At 42.6% G+C, this 22,617-nt stretch overlaps 1 protein-coding gene across 3 annotated transcripts in view; it reads right to left on the bottom strand.

Moving 5' to 3' along the window:
• Positions 1 to 3,147: 3,147 nt before the first annotated feature.
• AIG1 (androgen induced 1) overlaps positions 3,148 to 22,617 on the bottom strand; it is a 195,291-nt gene continuing 175,821 nt past the window's right edge. For 2 of the 3 annotated variants that reach the window (XM_032794954.2, XM_032794897.2), the window contains 3 exons: positions 18,754 to 18,869; positions 7,239 to 7,402; positions 3,148 to 3,810 (listed from right to left, as the gene is read on the bottom strand). In XM_032794954.2, the coding sequence (XP_032650845.1) occupies positions 3,773 to 3,810; positions 7,239 to 7,402; positions 18,754 to 18,869 (318 nt within the window). In that variant the 3' untranslated portion in view covers positions 3,148 to 3,772. The remainder of the gene's footprint in view (positions 3,811 to 7,238; positions 7,403 to 18,753; positions 18,870 to 22,617) is intronic. The other variant, XR_004375661.2, reaches the window with a different exon arrangement.

Below are 22,617 nucleotides of genomic sequence, written 5' to 3'. Positions count from 1 at the left end.
CATGCAAAAACCTGCAGACATGTCTCCACTGCTACAATGATCAACACCCCACACAACACACCTTTTAAGATCTATGGGGCCTATATATGCCTATCATAACATGTGATATACCTCATCCAGTTCACTAAATGCCTCAATAGCAACTATGTGGGTGAAACCAGACAGACAATCACTATGCTCTTCAAATGAGCTCATGTAAAAAAATTATAAGACAAAAATACCATACCACCCACAGACGAACACTTTTCACAAAGTGATCACTCTATCACTGACCTCTCAGTTCTTGTCCTCAAAGGAAACTTGCACATCTTCAAAAGATATGTGTGACGCTTGAAGTTATAAACTTGCTAGACATTAAAAACATGGTCTTATAAAGACATTGGATTTATAGCCTATTAAAACAATATGTAACCTACTAACCTCCCTTTTTTGTCCCATGACAGAAGGGTTAAGGACTCGTAACAAGCATGTCCTCTTGGGCATGCCTCTTTCTCTGGCCAATAGTGCCTGCAAACAGTCTTTTCACTCGGGGGGTGGAGGTGGAGGGAGAGAAACCACACACCTTTCGTGGATGGCCCCCTTTCCTCTCAGTTAGGTGTGAGCCTGCTTTTCTTTTTTAGTCTTACATCAGGGTGCCTCTCCGCAAGCACCCCTGGCCACTGGTTCTCTCAGCTGGTCTTCAGCAGCTCAGTCCTCCAGCCGAGCTGCACACACTATCTCAGGGTATACAGTCCAGAGTCCTTATCATAGCCCCGGTATGGGGCCATAGCTCTTAGGCATCTTCCCAGAGGCACTGCCTTCTTCAGGCACCTAGCTGGGGCCCATCTTGGTACCCTCAACTAGTGTCCTTTTCAGCAGCTCTCCCTGGGCTCAGTCTGCTACCAGTCCAGCAGGACTCATCTCGGTACTCTCATCTGGTTTGGCCAGGTTTTATGCTCAGTCCCCTGGGCTCAGCCTTCCCACAGTGACCTTTCGATGGCTCTGTTGCTATTCTATCCAGCCAGGAAGCAGTTCTTTGGCACCTTTCCCTTGGCTCAGTTTGGTGTGGTGAGCTCTCTGCAGCAAGCTATCCACAGTCCTGGTGTTCATCTAACTAACCAGGCACCCAGTCCTCCCTTGTCAAGCTCTGCACAGCAACTGAAGTTTCTACTCTGCTCTGCTGCTTGCTTTTTTTCTGACCCTTCTGGCCCCTTATTGGTTGCTCCAGCAGCCTCTCTGATTGGCTGCTTTTCTGCAGCCACTCTGGGCTGCCTCGAGGACTTCTCACTGCTCTATTCTGGAGCAGGGTGATGCAGGGCCGCAAAGTCTTCAGCAGGGGGCCTCCAGACCTAGTCCACCCTGCCACAGTGCCACTTCACCCTGAATGATCCCTTAGAACATGTGTTAACTTCTTATGCTAAACAATCTGTTCCACATTGTAGTTAGCTGTGACACTATGGGTGGCTTCCTCCCTACTCCTGGCTGAGAGTGGGAAGGTGAGAAGCCTGGGAGGCAGTTGGGCCTCGCAGAGCTGAGAGCCCTGACTCTCAGCCCGTCACAATGCCTCTCTTCAGTCAGCAGAAGCGCTCCTGGTGAGGAAATACACAGTCGACAGAAGAAAGTACTATGGACATCAGTAATTACTGTGGTGACTATAAATTGACCTAACATAGGTCGATTTAAGATTATAATGTAGATATGCCCTTAGTTTCCCAGACCTGAAGAAGAGATCTGTGTAGCCTGAAATCTTGTCTCTCTCACCAACAGAATTAAGTCCAATAAAAGATATTACCTCACCCACCTTGTTTCTCTAAGATCCTGGGACCAACATGGCTAAAACAACACTGCAAATAGGCATGAGTATGTCAAGTGTGTGGTGGAGATTTAACTCGGATTTTCTCTGTTTTTGAAATGTAAAGGAACACTGTGAAAGTTTTAAGAGTTAAAACTTTTCCTATGGTATTTTAATATTCATGGGCGGCTCCAGGCCCCAGCACGCCAAGTGCTTGCTTGGGGCAGCATGCCGTGGGGGGCACTCTGCCGGTTGCTGGGAGGGCGGCAGGTGGCTCTGGTGGACTTCCCACAGGCGTGCCTGCGGAGGGTCTGCTGGTCCTGCAGCTGCGGTGGAGCAACTGCAGGCAAGCCTGCGGGAGGTCCACCGGCACCGTGGGACCAGTGGACCCTCCGCAGGCATGTCTGCGGGAGGTCCACCGGAGCCGTGGGACCGGCGACCGGCAGAGCGCCCCCCACTGCATGCTGCCGTGCTTGGGGTGGTGAAATGGCTAGAGCCGCCCCTGTTAATATTTAGTCCATCTGGAATGTCTAGGCAACTGTACTCCTAAACTGTATTTTAAATAGATCCTGCTTTTTTAAACAACCAACCACCACACCCCAAAATCTCTGTTTAACCTCCCCCCCAGAAAAACCACCCATAACTCCTGTAATGTTTATCATACTTTATGTATACCAATTTGTTAATAGTAAAACACACTGTAAATTGCATGTCATGTTCTGCAGTTAAATCCAGAATGGACACACTAACAAATTTTAGTTCCAGATTAGGACTACTGTCGAGCCAACTCAACTCCCTGATATTGTCCCTCTCGTTAAATATATATTGAACACCTACAACACTTTACACCGTCAGAGTGCTTTACAAACATTTAAGTAAATACATTTTAGTACATTTAAAAATTCAATATCCTTATGAAGTGTGTGTGAGCTGGACATCAAGTTACTTGTATATTTGGAAGATTATTTTTTCTTAGTATATTTTCCTGTTAAAAATAATTCTGTTCATCAATTTTAATCCCATACAGCTTTCCCCTGGCTGTAACATTTCCCTTTCAATTGCCTGGCAGTCAATTGGAATCCAAAAGAACATAGACAATGGTAAATACGTAGAAACTAAGGCCCCAATACACTTAAGTGCCTTCCTGAATGGAGGCCCGAATGCATTCTCTCCGGTACAGTATGTACTGCCACTTATCTGTTAAGAGCCCAGGGCATGGCTACCCAGTTTCAGGACTTCAGCATATTATATGGCAGTCAATTTTGTATTAGAAATGCCATCATCTACAGGTGACATAACAAAAACTAGACATAGATTATACAGTACATGCATCTATCCATCTGGAATTCTGAGAAGCAGCATTCAGAAAGAGAAAACTGAGCATATTTTGTTCTTTATTTATGTGCTTTTGTATTTAAGAAAAGTTCCATCATATGCACATAGGTTCTAATTACAATTAGGGTTTGATTCAATTGATATAATTACTATTAACATGGCCTACTTAAGGCAACTGTTATACACTGGTACATTAATATATCATAGTTCAATTAGATTATTTCTTCAGGTAAGCTTGTGTAGTGGTCTTTTAATAGATCTTTACAGTATACATTACTCTGAAATATACAGGATTATTACATTTATCCACAGTAGGCCTATCTGCTTAACCTCTTTCTGAAAATGATACACAAATGGACCCATCATTCCTCTCACAATAAATGGAAATACATTTACACTGATGTAGATAATAATACACGTTGAGAACGTTGTGGAGATAATTAATGTACATATCTTCATGGATATGATATGTACAAATATTGGAAAGAGGAGGATCAACACATATTTAATGTTTTTAGCTAAAATCAATTCTCCTCTAAATAAAAGCATTGGGTACATGGTCCATATAAACTTTTTTCCAAGAGATTCCTTTCCCTGCCAGCATCTGTTCAAGCCAAAAAGTTTTCCAAAGAGCAAAAAGCAAACACTCCTTGTTGTATTCAATGCTCAGTCCATTTTAGGCTTTTCTTTTCCTTCTTCTATACCTGAAACAATATGGAGAACACCTTTTAAAACACCTGAGTGAATAAAAACTGATTATTTACTCAGAAACCTAATACATTAATCTTCTTCTTTGCTAGCAGCCTCTGTCATGTTACTTGACCTGCTGTAAAGGAAAAGAACATCTACACACCTGAAACCAGCAGTTGTCTGGTAACAACCTACTTAACCCTTTCCTTCCCCAAGACTCTTTTTAGAATCTTAATCTGAATCTATAGCATACTCTGCCTCTGACTGCTTCAGGGGAATGAAGATAATTGTCTCCTGGGGCTCCAATTGCTTACATACTAACAAAACAGAGCAGATTTTATTATGGCTACCATTAGCTGAAGCTAAGCAGCTGACATTTTTTTAAAGTACATTTTCAAACTATTATTGCTAATTCCATTTAGGTTTCTTTTTCTTTCTTTCCATTGTCAGATTTAAAAAAAAAAAGTCATAAGTAAAAGTCATTTTTCCTGACAGAGCACAAAGAATCAATTACTGCTAATAGGTTTTTTTTTTCTCATTAATGTCCATTCCTTTTAGTAATCTAGGTAGCATGAGCACAGTACATATACTCTTTAGAAGATTTGTCCTTGCTGCAGAACTGCTCTCTGTCATCTGTGTTGAAAGGCGACTGGGTTGGGCAAGGTTGTTTTCCTGGTGATGAAAAGTCATCTCTTTCAGATGGTTGTTCCTGAGCAATTAATTTATTATTAGACTCTACCAAAAGTGTTGTTCTTTTGTCCATTTTGTTTCTTCTTTGTAAACCTCCCTGCCCAATGTATCAAAGATAGTCTGAAAATGTTTCTTTTGGCAGTTTCCTGGACTGTTGCAAATCACAGAAGAAAGATTTCTCAGGATTAAAGGGAGATGGAAAGTCATTTTGAAAGCAGCAAAAGGGAAATCCGACCATAGATGATATTACCTACTAATGGAGTATGTGCACGGATGTTAATTCTTCCCCATGGGTCATTCTGAAAACGTACCTTTTAATACCCAGATAGGGGGTAGGAGGAAAGTATCTATGGAGGAGACTTTACTGAAAGAAGCCATAAGGAAACAAGTGGCTCCAGACATTGCCAGCAATCTGAATACAATGGGCGTTGTATTTTTGGTTTGCCAGCAACCATGGGATAGCCATAGTCAAAGGTCTGAAAAACAAAACAAATGGGCTGGCTTCAAAAGAACACTACTGGCCTAACAGTCTGCTCCAGAGCCAGTCTCAGGTCCCTTGTGTCCTGTGCTGTGAGGAACTTACCCAGTGGTTTTAATTAGAGCATTGTATTTGTCTTTTAAAAAGAGTCTCTTTCCTTTCTTCTGAGGTATTCTACTGCAGATGGATCAATTAGTTTGGCAGGAATGCAGGTATCTTCAACACTAAGAGAAGGCCTGTGGAAAGGGCAATTTTTTCCTTCCCTGTCATGTTTGTGGGTTGGAAAAACTAACTTCAAAATCAATTAGTCAGTACTGGGTTTTTTTCTTAATGCACCTCCAGAGGAAAAGGATCACAGAAAAAATGAAACCTTCTTAAGTCAGATTGTTTTAATTTGAAGGCCCCTTTTAAAGGTTTGGTTTCCAAATATTTTTTGCTCCAAATCTTACATATAATTATTATTTTACCGTTTTTATGGTTGTGGTGTTCCTATCATACACTTTAGGTCTGATCTATATACCAAGCTTCATACATGGCCACACAGCAGGTGACTCATGCCATTTGCTGGCTTGCATGTCGCTGAACCAAAAGAATCTGGATCAGTGTCTTCTAACCAACCGGGGGAAAACTGAAGAGTAGCTAAAGGCCTTGCTGAGCCTATTGAGCCTATGGCAACATTAACCTAAATTCTCCTGAGATGAGGAACCAAAGGAGCTAAAGTTTCTATTATACATACTATGAGAGAGATTTTCCTTGAGCTACTTGTTTGTGGGATTCAATAAGAACATGTGTTTCTTCATCATATTATTATTATGTTTTATATTATATGGAATTTATACACAGTGAAGCCTTCTTCTTTTGGATAACCTTTCTTTAAAGGACCTTTCCTTCATTATCAGAAGAAGAGTTAAATGGTTTAAATAGACATTAACATGAAATTGAATTACAGGTTCAGGACCAGCCATGAATGCAGTGCCAAATGACCAGAGGCTCTACAGTTAAAAAAGAGGTGCCTGATGTCTGGAGTCTAATATTGAAAAGGGGCAAATAAGGCACACAGAAAAGCAGGTTTTGCACTTTGTTTCAGATTAGAAGTTTAGGGTGACATTCTGGCCCCACTGACGTTAATGACAAAATGCCCATTGACTTCAGCTTGGTGTTCTTCCAGTGGGATGATTAAGGCCATCTGGGTTATGTGAGAGGGCATAGAGGCAGAGAGGAGTCTAAGGAGCTCTTCTGGATTTAGCTAGCACTAACCAGGTGCACCTGTAGGGCTTGCGCTGTGTGAGGGAAGAAGCTTAAGGCTACAGGGACAGAGCAGCAACCAGGAACATAGCTGCACAGCTTACTGACCTTAACACTGTATGAACCAGGGGTATTCCTAAAATCGGGGCTGGAGGCAGGCCATAACAAGACACTATACCTGCCGATAAGCCAAACTCCAAAGGGACGACCAAAAAGACTGCCTAAGAGACTGATCACCTTTGTCTTTCTGCTTCCTTTTGGACTCTTGACTCCCTTGCTCAGGGAAATGAGAGGAAAAAGGATCTTTTTTGTTCGGAGAATTCTTTGTGTGGCACAAACAGGGGAAGAACTCTATAAGTAGCTCAAATCATGATCTACCGAGGACCTGGGGTGGTAATTTCATAGATTTTTCCCCTCCCCTCCAAACCATCATATAGAACAGTTATATAAAGAATCCACTAAGTTTTGTGCCTCTCATTTTATATGCCTAGTTGCAAGTGATCGGTAAATAGGCTAGTGATATTAATTCTGTAAAATTTTGCAGCATGGTTATCTGTTATCTCTTATTACTTGAGGACTATTGGATATGGACATATTTAATTTCATAGGACAAACTGATTTATAAATACATGAGTACCTTATGCTTGAAAATACTTTTAAAAACAATCTTTCTCTTCCTAACCTCAAGCATAACAATAAGATCATTTCCACAGAATGGCATTTTATTCTAGCTAGATTTTACTGGTTCCTCAGCTAATAAAACAGAGTGGGTTGTAAATCTTTCAGGTAATTGCCAACAGCTCTTAAATTAGAAGTTATAAAAATGAATACATATTCATAGCTAATCATGTTACCTGGGAGACATTTCATTCATTTGACTCTTTTTAAGAGGAAGAAAGAAAAGTTACAATGAAATCTTGTTAGCTCCCCCATGTTTAAATCCTAAAACTTCCATTAACATCAATGGAAACAGGATCAAGCCTCAAGAGAGGAATCCTATTGGTTAGTGCTCCTGAAAACAATACTTACATTTTTGTGTATCCCAAATGTAGTTATTCAGGATTTCTCCCAGCAAGTAGAAAATGTTAAGTACTAGGGTGACAGTTGCAAAGAAAATTATCTTGGCACCTGGGCTGATGTAATCCAGGAGAGGGTACACCCAGACCCCTGTTACTTGATGGATCCAGCACACCCTAAAATGGAATCAAAAGACCAGTGAATATATTGCTTATGTACTGGTTTTAAAGCAGCGCTGGCTACTGTGTCTAGTTACTTTAACCTACCAATGAGTCAATTTTTTCAAAGAGCTGCAAGGTGCAATTGAATGTTTGATTCTTAGATCACCTGAGACGATGCCTCCTGGAACAGAGGTGGCACAATGAAACTGAAATAGTTTTACAAGAATACTGTTACTCCTTTTGACATGAGTGGTTAAACCCTGAAGACTTGTTATCAGGTTGTTTCTATTAGAAGGAGAAATTGAGGCTGAACCGAGTATTTCTCTGATGCAATCCTCCTTATTTACAAAGAATGTACAAAGTCCTGTTTCCCTGAACATTGGAGGCATAAACCACCAGGAGACAGTTTCTTTGATTTCAGTTACAAGCCTTTGAGTCAGCACTTTACCTGAAAACTGTCTTTTAGTTCTTGGTGTTTGGTGGTGAATGTTGATCTGTAAAATATGGCTTGTTGTATTGTATTTCTCAGATGGTGGGTTGTAATGTCAGAAGGGAACAGACAGTTTTAGCATATTCCCCCACAGTCACAAGACAAGTGATTGCAAATCATTAAGGGTGAATGGTCTAACTGCCAAAGAATGGAGCAGCCATCATGGGAGCATTCCTTAGATGGCTGGGTGGGCTGGCTGACTGGAGGTGGGAGGGAAAACAGTTGGAAGGAAAGAGAAGATGACACACTTAGACCCCTATAACAAAAGTTAGAGTGATATGGTAACTGGGCTCAAGCGCACACAAGGACTGTGGGGCTCTGAGAAACGGAGCCTTCCTGAAAGAGGAGAGAACAGACTGGTGGTAGGGGGAATCATAGTAGAAAGCAATTGGAGATTAGGCAGGATCCCAACAATCTTTTGGCCTCCTAAAAGAATTTACGTTAGTTACAGGAACAGAAAAGAACTCAAGAGGGAAGCCCATCTAACTTTACTTCTAGGGAAGCATAGGTTTAGATGAGACTAAACCTTCACATAGGCCTGTCATGGGACACCTGCCCTTTCTGGGGATTAGAGCCCACCCTGCATGTTACTGCCTTATGAAGGCCTCCTTGGGAGTAGCTGCCCGCCCCAGGTGGCTGATTAGTAAATAATAAAGGCTACCCAAACTCAGTTAGGGGGAGAAACTCCTGGGTGGAGAGGAGCTTGTACGAGTGCAGATCAGGGAGCCTAGAGGGTGAACTCTACAGGGAACCCATCAAAATGGAGACTGTATAAGAGGCAGTCGTAGAGAGAGGATCCTCACAGACCCAGGGCTATAGTTGGCAGGCATCCAAGAGGGTCTGATCTCAACCAGGGGGTCTCTCAGATACTCTCTTTGGCAAGAATCACCTGCTGTCCCTGGTGAAGAGTTGCAGAGGATGGATCTCCCCAGATTCTTCTCTGAAGTTAGGGATCCTTCTCCAGTAGGGGCAAGATGCCTAACATCAAGGGCAAAGACTGGAATGGAGAGAGCCCCTGTAAAACAGCCTAGGTAGAGAAGACCACCAGACTCAGGTTGGGGACAGATGTACTAAGAATGATTGGGTCACCCAGCTGAGATGTGGCAGGTGAAAGTTTGGTTTTTGTGTAGGTTTTCTGTCAATAGATGAGACCCTCCACAAGAAGGTGTTCTTTAGCATTGAACAGTCTGCCAGGACTTGTTGATATCCTGGGTAAGAGCTCACCCACAACACCATGCCTGCTGCAAGGGGGTGCCCTGGGTCAGTCTGGAACGATACGGCTGTTTGTTGTGGAATCCTTTTCTGTATTTCTCTGTTCCACTTGTTAATAAACCTACTTGTTTTAGAAAGGTTTTTGGGCACTACATCTCTGGTCATGGGTTCCTGAGGGAAAGAGATGCCAGTGTCCTATTGGACCTGCATGGTAATATGGGTTGGCATAGGTGGGGTATTGTACCCAGATCCCAGTCTAAGAGTGGGAGAACTGCAACATTCCACCCCAGACTAATAAGGGCATGAGGCTTAACCTCTGATAGGGTTCACTTAGACACCAGGAAGGGAATGGAGGTGCAATTAGCTTTTGCAACTCTGAAAATTACTATTGTTATGCATGCTCACAACTACAATGACATGGTTGGTTCCCCAGCTGCCTCTGGAGATTCAGGCAGCAACAACCAAGAGTTCTCTGTATCACTTTCTTTCAACTGCAGACCTCACCACTCTCATCAATGTCTTTGTCACCTTGAGGAAGGATTATGGAAATGCCCTCTGGTGGCTTGTTAGAGTAGTGGTAGTGTTCTGACTGCGCATGAGAGGGCTCAGGGGTTCAAGTTCTGGGAAATCTCTTGCAGAAATTGTGAAAACTCTCACCTTTAAATTCACTGGGTGAAATTCCATGGCCTGTGTTATGCATCTGGCCATACTAGATGATCACAGTGGACCTCTCCTTCCATCCCAAGTGCTCTCCCTTACCTTGGTCCTGTACCATATCCTCCTTCAGCTTTATTATACAGTCAAATCCCAAATTACTAGAAACTTCATGTAGGAATTAAAATGTTGGCAGTAGGCTAATCTGTGAGATAACTGTGATTGGCTGCTGACCCTAGCCCCCCTCCTGCCACATGTGAAAAAGTCCCTCCATACTTGTGGATAGTTTGTATTCTACAGCTCTTGTACTGTGCCAGTATCAGAGGGGTAGTCGTGTTAGTCTGGATCTGTAAAAGCAGCAAAGAGTCCTGTGGCACCTTATAGACTAACAGACGTATTGGAGCATGAGCTTTCGTGAGTGAATGCCCACTTCGTCAGATGCATGCTCCGATACATCTGTTATATAAGGTGCCACAGGACTCTTTGCTGCTGTGCCAGAATGTACTTGTGAAAAGGTAAAAGTGCTAAAGACCCTAAATGACTAATAGGTCTTAGCTTGTCACATAGCTGCTGGGGGTAAAGGAAGGGAAATGGTATGTCCTCTCCACTCTTGGCTGACTCAAAGCAGAGAAACTCATGGGAATTACTGCTCCGAATTTTTTTTCACTTTTGTGATCATTAGGTGAACTGTAAAACAAACCTTGAGGAAAAAGCCTTAAAAGACTGTGCTTGGAGCTTTATTTCCCTTCCTTGGCTGGTGAAACTGCCCACCAGTTTACAGCACCTCTAGTGGAGGAATACTCAAAGGGGTCTTTGATCTACTGATATGCACTTGAATGATTAGTTCATGAACCAAGTGGAAGTGACATTTACTAGAATCAATTTATTTTGGACACCAAAAATATTGTCTAAATCAACTGTGTCACTAAAGAATTCTTGAATGTTATCTATGGCTTGTTGAATGTAGCATCCTGGCTTATGTTCTGTAAGTTTTACTCTTTGCTGGCCAAAGTGGTATGCCCTTTAGTTATTAACACACATCATGATGGATTGCAAGTTATGCTTCCAGTTTAGCAGTCATGGGCTAGATCCACAAAGGTATTTAAGGAGCTCATCATTTAGGTGCCACAGACATTCTGAAAACCACCACTTAGCTAGCATCTAATCTTGCAGAGGCCTAGATTTTCCCCAGTAGGTATACACAAAGCTGCCTAAATCTTGATGCTGCCCCATGGCTAACAAATTGCTTGGAGCCCTAACTCACCCCTGAGCTCTGGCAGTCTTCTTCAATTAGGCACTCTCTTGCCTATCACACCTGTGGGGCTTGATCTCCTTGGTGTGCTCATAGCATGCCTACAGGAATTCCCTTCTTAGATGCTTAGCTCTCCCCATGCTTTGTATGGGGAGCCTGACATAACTCAGGGCGGAAGAGTCTACCAGGTGGCAGGGTGCTTAAGAGGTAGGTGTTGCAATGCTCAGCATTGCAATGCCTAAGTCTTTTTGTGGATCCAGCTTTGTGACTGTCCCTACAACAACATGATCAGGTCACTAATAGGAACTAATATGACAAGAACAAGATAAAACAAGTGCTGCTTAAGAAACAAAGTTCAAAAGCACACCTGACTAGCCATCCTGACCTCACTGGAAAACAACCACACAACCCAGTTTCCTATGCTGGAATTATTAACACTGTACTTCTTTCCCCTGAGCAGTGACACAGCGAGTATTGCTGCATTGTCTATATTACAGATGTGAGTAGCAAAAGTAGGACTGCTGCCATGGAAACATTACCTGATGTCCTTTGTTAGTTTGTATTCAAGAAGGAATGAACTCACTAACTGAATACTGCACAATAAAGGACTGATCAACTGTGGGCATAAGTCTTCGATACAAGACTACTGATTATTAACTTTAATGAATGCCTTCGACACGGCAATTCTAGGAATCATTATTCTTGTTCAACCTCATTATTAGGTAAGCACAGGGGAACATGCATTAAGACACACTTTGGATTGCAAAGCCAGAGCCAATTTAAGACCCTACTATTGTACAGGTTAAAAAAGTTGCTAGTTGAGATATAAATAGTGTGTGTGTGGTGGTGTTGGTGGAGATTAAATTGACTTTGTCTACTGCAAAGTTAGTTGGTCCAATTTTAGTTTAGTTTTAAGATACATCCATTGGTGCAACATTCATTAAATGGTTTATATTCACGTATGCAATGTTTAATATTTTTATCTGCAGAAGTCCAGAGGGTTAGAACCTCTGCTCTCCCTCTGATTCTGTGACAGCACATGTATCCTATCACACAGCTTTCTTTTTTTGAAGATGAATATCCCATAGGTCACAAATAACATCCTGTCATTATTACTGAGTTCAGCTGGTTGAAAAGACATTTCTGAAGAAATTTCTTACAAAATATTTGTCATTACTTCAATGAAACATTTGAAATTTTTCAACCTGCTCACTAGCTAGTTTGAAAACAGGAAAAAAAATAGAAAAATGTAGCTCTTTTTCATATAAACATTTTTGGAGGGGGAGCAGCTCTGTTCTGGGGTTCCAAAAAATTGAAGTGTACCTTTTTTAAAAAAACAAACAAACCCAAAAAACTGCTACTATTGCAGTTAATCCTTTAGCTCCTTCCTGCCAAAATACTGAGTCTTCCTTTCTGCCATTTTTCTAGCTTGCATTAAAAAACAAGTTTGCTTGAGGAAGTGGAAGATGCATTGGAAAACTCTGTACCTCTATTACTTCTAGTGCTAACTGAGGTAAACCAACTAAGCCCAAGCATGTGGTGTGCGACATTCTATACATATCTACCTGAAAAAAATTCGTGACATATTGAATGCTGTGACTGTGATTGTTTTAGATGTTACAGTGTGAGCTTGAAAGCTTGTCTGTCTCATCAACAGAAGTTGGTCCAATAAAAGATATTCCCTCACCCCCCTTGTTTCTCTAATAGCCTGGGACCAACACAGTGACAACAACATTGCAGACTAAGGAATGTCTCCCAGCGGAAGTGAGGGAGTTGTATCAGCTGAGTCATTTGAAACCGGAATGAATGAATCACTCAAGGTTACAGTGTAGGGAACAACCCTGCACTTTCAGGGGCATGAACTCAGTGACCCATAGCAGGTCTAGTCTATTTCTGAGTTCTATGCTGCAGGGTAAATAGACTGACAGAAAGCTGCTAGAGAGTTTAGCCAGCAATGTATTTTTTTGCAAATTTGATCCATACTAATTTCTTCTTCCCTTTTCATTTTGGAAGAAAGTGGCGTGAACTTCAGTCTATATGGGATTCAAAAATAAAGGTAGGCTGTAGTGAAGTATAAAGTGGCCAGCTCATTGAAGATGGAGATCACTACGATGGGAGGTGTGAGAGGCATGAGAACACGTGGGATACCTAGGATAAGTGAATGTAAATTTAATTTTTCTCTTGCATATATCCAGCGCTATTTGTCTTGATTTATTATCACACTACCAAACATCTAGGAACTTCCTTTTTTAAAAAATGCATACAATCATCACCCTATGCAAACATCCCTTCCTCCACTTATCAAATTAACAGACCTCCCTAAAGCCAGCTGTAAGAAAATCCATGTTTTTCTAAATAAGTTTGATGGGACCTGCCCTGCCTGAATTGTTTTATTAAGTAGTGGAAAAAATGAACCCAAGTTCAGCCCTGGCACAGGTAGGGGCAACTCCCACTGTAGTGAATGTAGGAACAAGAATATTGATCAAGTGCTTTACTCCTAGATACCTACTCCCGCATGACTAAAGCGCAGTCATGTCCTTGGGAGTGGCTCTTTGGCATCCAGTACATCTCAGCAGCAGAAGGAACACAAAGATCTTTTAACTATACCCCTTTGGCTTCATTTCTTCTGTGGCCACATATGGCTCAGACAGTAGTTGCCATGAGACCATGATTGCTACAATGAGCAAAATAATATCTTGCGATTTTATCTGCCTTGACAATCAAATACATAGACCCAGTGCCTGTGGGTTTTTTGTTTGCTTTGGGTAGTCAGAATGTGCTCAGAACAGTTTTCTAGCACTAATGAAAATAAAGTGTGATCCCATTATCAATAAAGCACATTATACCAAGGCCTTGATCCCAAAAGTCCATGTAAGGTGGGCAGTTAGGGCGACCAGACACCAATTGTGAAAAATTGGGACAGGGGGTGGGGGGTAATAGGAGCATATATGAGAAAAAGACCCAAAAATCAGGACTGTCCCTATAAAATCAGGACATCTGGTCACCCTATGGGCAGTATGCAGTGCTAGACTATTGTCCTCTGGTGCAAATCTGAGAGACTGCTGTATAGGGCCATGAGAAAAGTTAATTAAAAGCTAAGACTTGTCCTTCCACAGAGAATGTGTGTGTCTCCGCAGTTTGTGTGCCTGCTCTAATCCTTTCATGAATGCAGGGATGAAAGAGAAAATAAAGGGGTGATGGGTTGGGGGTGAGAGAAATGGGCTTCAGTGTAATCTCCAGCATACAACTTGGCTCTGATCCTCTCTGTTGCTACTTGTGGGTGGGGTTTTTTTTATACACTATAGAAGGAAAAAGCACCTCTTTCAGCACCCTAGTACCTTTCCATAAATGAAACAGACACATGACAAATAGAAACACCTGCTTCCCCTTATCCTAAAACCAGAAAATAACTAATCCCAAACCTTTACTCCCAAACCTAAACCTAAACACTATTCCTAATGTGCCCCTTTCTCTCCATACAGCTGGCTCCAACGATGATCATTGTAGTGTGTCCAAAAGGTCAAAAGATCTGGACTAGGTCAGCCCATGCAAAGAGTACATTTAAAACCTGAGGACAAACCACCCTGGCACCAGCTTCCACCACATCTGCCTCTCCTGATCTCAAATATGGCAGGATGGCACAAGGAGAGAGACCGTCTCTCAGGCAGGCAGGCTATGAGCTTTATAAGTCAAAAACAACGCCTTAAGCTCTAACCAGGAGTCCAACCAGGTCCTGGGGCAATGGCAGTGTGTGCTCCCAGCAAGATACACTGCTTAATGAGCAGGCTGTTGCATTCTGCTCTAGTTTTATTTTCCAGGTCCAGCCTCAGATAGAATGCAATAAGCTTGAGGTGACACAGGCATGGATTGGTAGTTGGATCCCACTTCTCCAAATGAAATCAATACAACCTCCTAGCAAGACAGATGAATACAAGCATTCATGGTTAGTGTTTCTATATGGTCACTTACCAACAGGTGGGGAATCCAGCACTACCTCAAGTTGGTAAGTTCTCGTGACGAAATGTGGGCGCACCCTTGCTAAAAGGGGCAAATATAATCCTTCTCATATTTTCTGGTTGCTCCTTCCAGCCTGAGCCTACCATCATCGCTTCAGTTCTGTTTGGCTTGAACTTAACCCAACGATTTTTGATCTATATTCCAGCCTCAGTCTACAGACTGGGTAGAACCTTCAATAGCACTGAACTGTCTGGGGAGATTCAGAGATATAAAACTAGGTGTTATCCGCAGGCTGACACAGGACAGACCATGCTGCCTCACTAATCCTCCCACTGACCTTTATAGGCCATGAACGTGAGAGGAAACAAAATGCAGTTGTGCAGAACCCCACATGCATGTCCTCAGAGAGGAGAAGCAATTGCTCCAACTCCCTTTTGGGAATTCTCAGCAAGGAAGAAATGGAGTTAGCTGAGAGCAGCCCTATCCATTCTTGGTACAGTCTGTAGGAAAATCAATACTGGAGCAGAGAGTGTGCTTATAAAACTTACAGCTGACCAAAGCTGGGAGGGATGACAGGAAAAGTTTTCTAACTATAAGCAAATAGGCCTGTCCTTTGGAGGACAGGATTAGAATTCAAAATGACCTTGACAAAGGAGAGAATTTGGCCAGAAATCAACATGCCAAAAGTCAATAAAAACAAATGCAAAGTACTACACTTAGGAAGGAAAAAAAATCAAATGCACAAGTACAAAAGGGGGAATAACTGGCAAGTCAGGAGGGCTGCGGAAGAGGATGTGAGGATTATAGTTGAGCACAAATGGAATATGAGCCACTGACATGACACAGTTTTAAAAAAAGGCTAATATGCTGGTGTGTATTAATAGGTGTGTCCTATGTAAGACATGGCAGGTACTTGTCCTGCTCTATTTGGCACTGATGAGGTCTCAGCTGAAGTGCTTGTCCAGTTCTGGGCATCACACTCTAGGAAAGATGTAGACAAATTTGAGAGTGTGCAGATAAGAGCAATAAAATGATAAAAGATTTAGAAAACTTGACCTATGAGGAAAGGTTAAAAAAAAAAAAAAGCACCTTCCCATGTTTAGTCCTGAGACAGGAAAACTGAACTGAGATTTGATAACAGCCTTGAAATATGTTAAGGGCTGTTCTAAAGAGGGGAGTGATCAATTGTTCTCCATGTCCACTAAAGGTAGGACAAGAAATAATTGGCTCAGTCTGCAGTAAGGGAGATTGAGGTAGGATATCAGGAAAAGTTTTCTAACTATAAGCAAATAGGCTTCCAAGGGAGGTTGTAGAATCTCTATCGCAGGAGGTTTTAAAGAACATGTTAGACAAATGCTTTTCAGGGATGGTCTAGTTATACTTGGTCCCGCGTCAGGGCAGGAGTCTGGACTAGATGCTCACTCAAGGTCCCTTCCACTCCTACACAGCTATGAATCACACCTAAATGATCAACAATGCTGAAGGGAGCTCACTGGGGAAAAAGGCAACAGTGTGGTATAATGGACAGCACAAAAAAACTGGAATGCAAGGAAACTGGGTTCAAGTCCCACTTGTACCACTGCTTTGCTGCATGACCTTGGGCAAGTCACTTCCCGTCCTGTGCCTCAGTTTCCCTCAGCTGTAAAATGGGAATTATGATACTGGTTTCTGTAAAGCATTTTGAGATCTATGAATGAAAAACACCATAGCAGGGCTGAGTATTATTACGACAGCACTGAAATATGTAGACAGGAGTAACAAAGTGAATGGGTAGCAGTGTATATCTCTTAATGCAGAATCAGTTTCCCCTGTGTTCCCTGTCCTGCTCATCTCCTTTTACTTTGTGCTTCTAAATGCAGGATGCAGATACCTGTGCTGGGCAGGAGCAAGCTATACAAGGTTCTTAGTTGTTTTAAGAAATAAATTACCTAGTGTTTGGAATGAGAGGTGTATGCTGTGCAATAACAATTTCCGTCAGAGTCTTTGCAAGTATAAACGTAATGAAAATAACTGATATGGAGGATGTGACTGTGTAGAAGCTGCAAGATACTGTATCACCTAGCACCTTGTGTCAGTGTCAATTTATGTATGCAACTCACTTGAGAAAAAAATAAACATAAGTAAAACAATCTTTTCATACTGATTTTGTAACACTGCCTTAAAAAGCTCTTAAGACACTACTTGAATTTATTTCCACTTACACAAGTGGACTGCTTCAACTTTTCCATTCCTGTGGAATAATTTTCCATTGGCCTCATCTCATGATTTGCACAGATTCATAGACTCAGAGACCCGAAGGGACCATTTTGGAAAAAAGACAAGTTGCCGTACTAAATAAGCCCATTCATTTACTAAGTCTGGTATCTTGCTGTTGTGTATTGTTCAGAAGAAAGTGAAAAAATAACCACAACACACCTAGCTAGTTGTGCATTTTTGCATGTAGGTGAAAAAAAGAATCCTTCCTTTTCTCTAGAGCAATCAGTTTATGCCATGATGCATGACATTTTTTTATCTTTATCTCACCAAGCACAATTACAAATATTATTAATAATAAAATTATCATGATCCCTTCTCTGACGAAGTGGGTATTCACCCACGAAAGCTCATGCTCCAAAACATCTGTTAGTCTATAAGGTGCCACAGGATTCTCTGCTGCTTTTACAGATTCAGACTAACATGGCTACCCCTCTGATACCTGATCCCTTTGAAATCCGGCCACAGAATTTGACTCTGATTACCTTGATTTTGGTTATTACATGATGACTCTGTGTGTGGTGGGTACCTATACCTGGGTATGATGTCCCCTTTTTCCTTGGCCCATATAAGGTCAGGGAGCATTGAAGAAGTAGCGCTTTCAGACCCTATGTTGCTTTCTAACTAGTGGCCCCCTTTGGCTGGTGGAAAAGGTAGTATTCCCGAGTTCTGGAAGGAGCTGTATCCCCAGTTCTCTTAGCTTATGGGAAAACTGTTGTGAAGTAAAGTCTCAGAGGAAGGGAGTAGGAAGAGAGGTAAACGGCATCATAAAGGGCCTCAAGGGGAGGGGAGAGGGGAGAGAGAGAGTGTGTGCGCATGTGGGGTGTGTGTGTGCACGTGTGCACACGTATGTGAAGGGGGAGAGGAGGACAGACAGACTTTTTAACCAAACAAGGATCGTGTGTGTGTGTGTGGCGGGGGCAGAATGACTAAATAATTGCAGGATTTAAAAAGAAAAAGTCCAATGGGTAAAGCTGCTTTGTCAGATAAGTCAGATATTTTTAATTGGAAAACTCCCCAAAGACCAAGTTTAGTGTTGCTTATGCTTTCTTTACTTAAAGATTTTCCCAAATATTTGCATTTGAAATAAATTACAGAATGTTTGGGTTTCTGTAATTGATTCTAACACAAGAATTAGTGAACTAAAAGAAAAAGGAAAAAAAGCCTTATCTTTTCTAAAGGGGCTTAAAATGCTGTTGAAGGAAATCATTTGCCTATTCTCAATTTTTGTTTGATAGAACGAAAAACCCTAAGCAATAAAATCAGGGTCCAAGAAAAACATTTAGTTTGAAAAAAGATTGAAAAATGTAGCTTTGGAAAGATCAGTGCTTACATGGGATTGTTCAACAAATTCCTGTTGTGTGAGGTTTGGCATATACTTTCTAAAAATATCAGCATCTGGGGAAGCCAGACAAAGCCCAGGTCTTGGACCAAACGAGGCATGCAGTGTGAATCTGTTAGTGATTATATCCCTAATGAAATATGTGCCCAAATTTAGCAGTACAATCCCCCAATACAATATGAAAACACAGCATGTACGGTCCTTACCATAATATATAGCCAACAGAGAAGGTGCATACTGCAGCCAGTCCACAGCTCCTGCTGGGATACTGATGATGTGTTGTTCTCATCTCGATTAATATAAAGGGCAAAACTGTTGTATGCTAAGAAAAAAACAAAACACAACAGGAGAAAACCAGGTGATACAAATGATTCTCACTGCATTTCAACACTTGCTCTGCAACAGGAAACTTAATAGCAAAGACTTCTCACAGGGGAGAAAACAAAATTCAGAGGTAACCTCTATATAGGGATGGAAAAAGACAAAATGATGAGCATATAAACCCAATCATATTTAAAACCTATTACTTAAATTGGCCTTTTTAATGCTTGATAGCTGAGGAGAATGTAGGAAAAAGTGAGCAGAACGTACATTTTTGTTTTCCCTGAGGGTTGCAATGAAGCATCATTTTGTGATTAAGGGATAGGACCTGGAATTAGGGGAACTGGATTGTACTCCCAGGTCTGCTCCACAATTGCTACATGACCTTTGCCACATCACTTAGGTCAGGGGCGGGCAAACTTTTTGGCCTGAGGGCTGCATCAGTTTCCAAAATTATATGGAGGGCAGGTTAGCGGAGGCTGTGCCTCCCCAAACAGGCAGGTGTGACCCGGCCCCACCCCTGTCTGACCCACCCCTGCTTCTTGTTCTCTGATGCCCCTCCGGGACTCCTGCCCCATCTAAGCCCCCCATACCCTGTCCCCTGACCGCCCCTGGAACTCCTGCCTCTTGACTGCCCCCCGCCACCCCATCCAACCCCTCCTCTCCTTCCTGACTGCCCCCTGGGGACCCCTGCCCCCATTCACCCCCTGTTCCCTGCCCTCTGACCACCTTGACCCCTATCCACACCCCTGTCCCTGACCACCACCCCAAACTCCCCTACCCTCTATCCAACCCCCCTGCTCCTTGCCCTCTTACTGCACTGCCTGGAGCACTGGTGGCTGGCAGCACTACAGCCATGCTGCCCACAGCACCAGGACAGCCTGCTGTGCTGCCCGGCTGGAGCCAGTCACTCTGCTGCGCAGCACAGAGCACCGGTCAGACCCCGACTCTGCAGCTGTGCTGCCCCAGGCACTTGCAGCCCTACCACCCAGAGCATTACGTTGAGAGCACTGCACCGGCGGCAGAGTGAGCTGAGGCTGCAGGGGAGGGGCTGGGTGCTAGCTACCTGGGGCAGGAGCTCAGAGGCCAGGCAGGAGGGTTCTGTGGGCTGGATGCAGCCCACAGGCTGTAGTTTGCCCAACTCTGACTCATATCAAATGTGTCCACTATTTTCGGACACCCAACTTCAGACTCTGGTTGTCAGAGGCACAGAGCACTTACAACTCCAAGTGAATCAATGGAAGCTGAAAGTGTTTAGAACCTCTGAAGCAGACCTGATGTGTCTCAATTTGGGGATCCAAAAATAGGGGTAAAATTAGAGATAATTACCTTTCTTACAGAATTGTCATGCGTCTTAACTTGTTAATCTTGGCAACATTAATTGATATCCTCAGATAAAAGGCACTAAGGCTAGTGTTCTAACAATGCCTATACAGCACCTGCCCATGTTTAGAAGGGACAGTCTTTGTTTTATCATTCCACCTTCTAGTTTTCCTGAACTGCACCTTCTAAAATGATCTCCTCATCCAATTAATATCAGCAGAGTGAAAAAGGGTGTCCTCCTTCTATCCCCAAGCTATACATAACTTGATGTATAGATTTCAAAATGTTAGCAGGTATGAAAATGTACAGAAATGAGGAGCAAATCCATCTCAAAATAAAGTTCTGGATAAAACTTTCATTTTTGAACATACAGCTCAGGCAGAAGTGATCCTATTGGTGACTCCAGCAGCATCCATGGCATTGCAGACCTGCTGTGGATCTGTACACCAATCTCCCACTGAGTTGAAGGAGAGGTCTACAGGTGTCAGGATTGCAGGAGCAGTCTAAATCATAAACCAGTTTCAATCCTTTCTTAATACTGGCTCAGGAATAAGACAAGAATGTTGTTGCTTGTGGCCAAATTCTGCCAGCAGATGTGCATGTGCAGCCCTCATTTTATTGACCTTGGCGAAAGCTGCAGATTGAGGGCTGAATTTGGAATTTAATAATTACACTGTGAATGCCTTAAAACATTAATAAGTATTATGGTGGAAGGGACAGAGAAGCTAAAAATATCTTTGTGGGGATAACAGGCCTTAATGAGATAAAACAGAACAGCCTTTTGTAGACCTGCTCTTCTTTAACAACTTTAAAAAAAATTATTTAGATGGGAAAGACTACGACAGTGGAAACTTCTCTGGCTCACAGATGTAACATAATCTGGATTGGATAAGTGTTCTGATTTTCAATACACTAGTAATTAATGACTGGCATTTAGAGAATGTCAGGTGGATAATATAGCAGTTAGGGGAGCTTTCAATTTCTTCATCTTTTAACAGCTTGTTCCGCCCCCATCTCTTTAAACAATATAAATCAGCACCAAGGGAATGCATGTATGTTTTACACATGGTCTATTATAGTTGCGCCCACTACTATCTTAAGGTCTATTAATGGTGCAAAACCTTCAGAGTGCACTGACGGGTTGGCAGCAAACCAACTCTGAAATGTTCACTTGGAGGTTTGGGGTCTGCATGTGAAACCCTTTAGATTCTGGTATCCAGCTTTATATGCCTGGGCTAATGTGGTGTAGCCGAAGCTGTGTAAACAACTCCAGCCCAGGCTCAATAATCTATTTACGAACCGGGGTCAGTAAATATGTTAGCCTCCAAAACCCCTTGATTCTGTGCAGGTTATCAGTTCTTTCTGATCTGTTCACCAAGTCTTAATTATCCATCATAAACCTGATTTAATGTATTATTGTTGATTATTTGTATTATCGTAGCACTTAGGAGCCCCAGTCATGGACCAGGACCCCATTGTGGTAGATGATGTACAAATAAAACAAAAAGACAGTCCCTGCCCCCAAAGATCTTACAACCTAAGCCTAAGATGTGAGATAAAAGGTGGATAGAGGCAGATGAGAGAGACTAAGGAAGCAACGAGACAATATCTGTCAGTACGCTAGGCTGTAGTGTCAGCACACCAGCAGCCTAATTGTTGTCAAGTTTTTTTGTGGACCTCACAGCAAAGTAGAGTTTTTAGGAGGGATTTGAAGGTGGATCATGAGGAAGTTTTGTGGATGCCTATGGGAGCATCTCCCGAGCATGAGGGGCAGCATGGGAGAAAGCACTTGCCCCATTTTGCCAGAGATTAATTTTTCTTTTGACACCAGGTAATAACAGTATGACACACAGGAAAGCTGAACGAACTGATCTTTAGTTCTGAGCCCTAGCTAAGAGACATGGGTTAGTATTACATCAGGTTAATAACTATCACATGGCAGATGTCATTATCCCCCAGTTCCAGTGGCTACTGCTCCAGGTCTTCAGGATGTTCCTTAATTTTGAGGTACACAAATGAAAAAGGTCAGTGGAACTTCATTTTTTCCCCTTGCACAGAGATGTATGGCGCTGCAGCTCGTCTGTGCCTTAGTCATCTCTCATTTTGACACCACTCTTTGGGCCTGTCTACACAGCAGGGAAAAACCCATGGCTGACCCATGCCAGCCAACTCAGGCTCACAGGGTTTGGGCTGCAGGGCTGTTTCATTACTTTGTAAACTTCTGGGCTCAGGCTGTACCCTGGGTTCTAGGACCCTGTGCAGTGGGAGGGTCCCAGAGATAAGGCTCCAGCTCGAGCCCAGAAGTCTACACAACAATGAAACAGCTCTGCAGCCTGAGCCCTGCAAACCCTAGTTGGTAGGCATGGGCCAGCCCCAGGTTTTTCTTTGCTGTGTAGACATACCCTTTGAAACTGTGCAATGACTCT

This window comes from Chelonoidis abingdonii, chromosome 3, assembly GCF_003597395.2.
Source record: "Chelonoidis abingdonii isolate Lonesome George chromosome 3, CheloAbing_2.0, whole genome shotgun sequence".
In the NCBI taxonomy this organism is placed as follows: domain Eukaryota; kingdom Metazoa; phylum Chordata; order Testudines; family Testudinidae; genus Chelonoidis; species Chelonoidis abingdonii.
The sequence above is the reverse complement of the archived record's forward strand: the minus strand, read 5'-3'. Positions and strand labels throughout refer to the sequence as shown.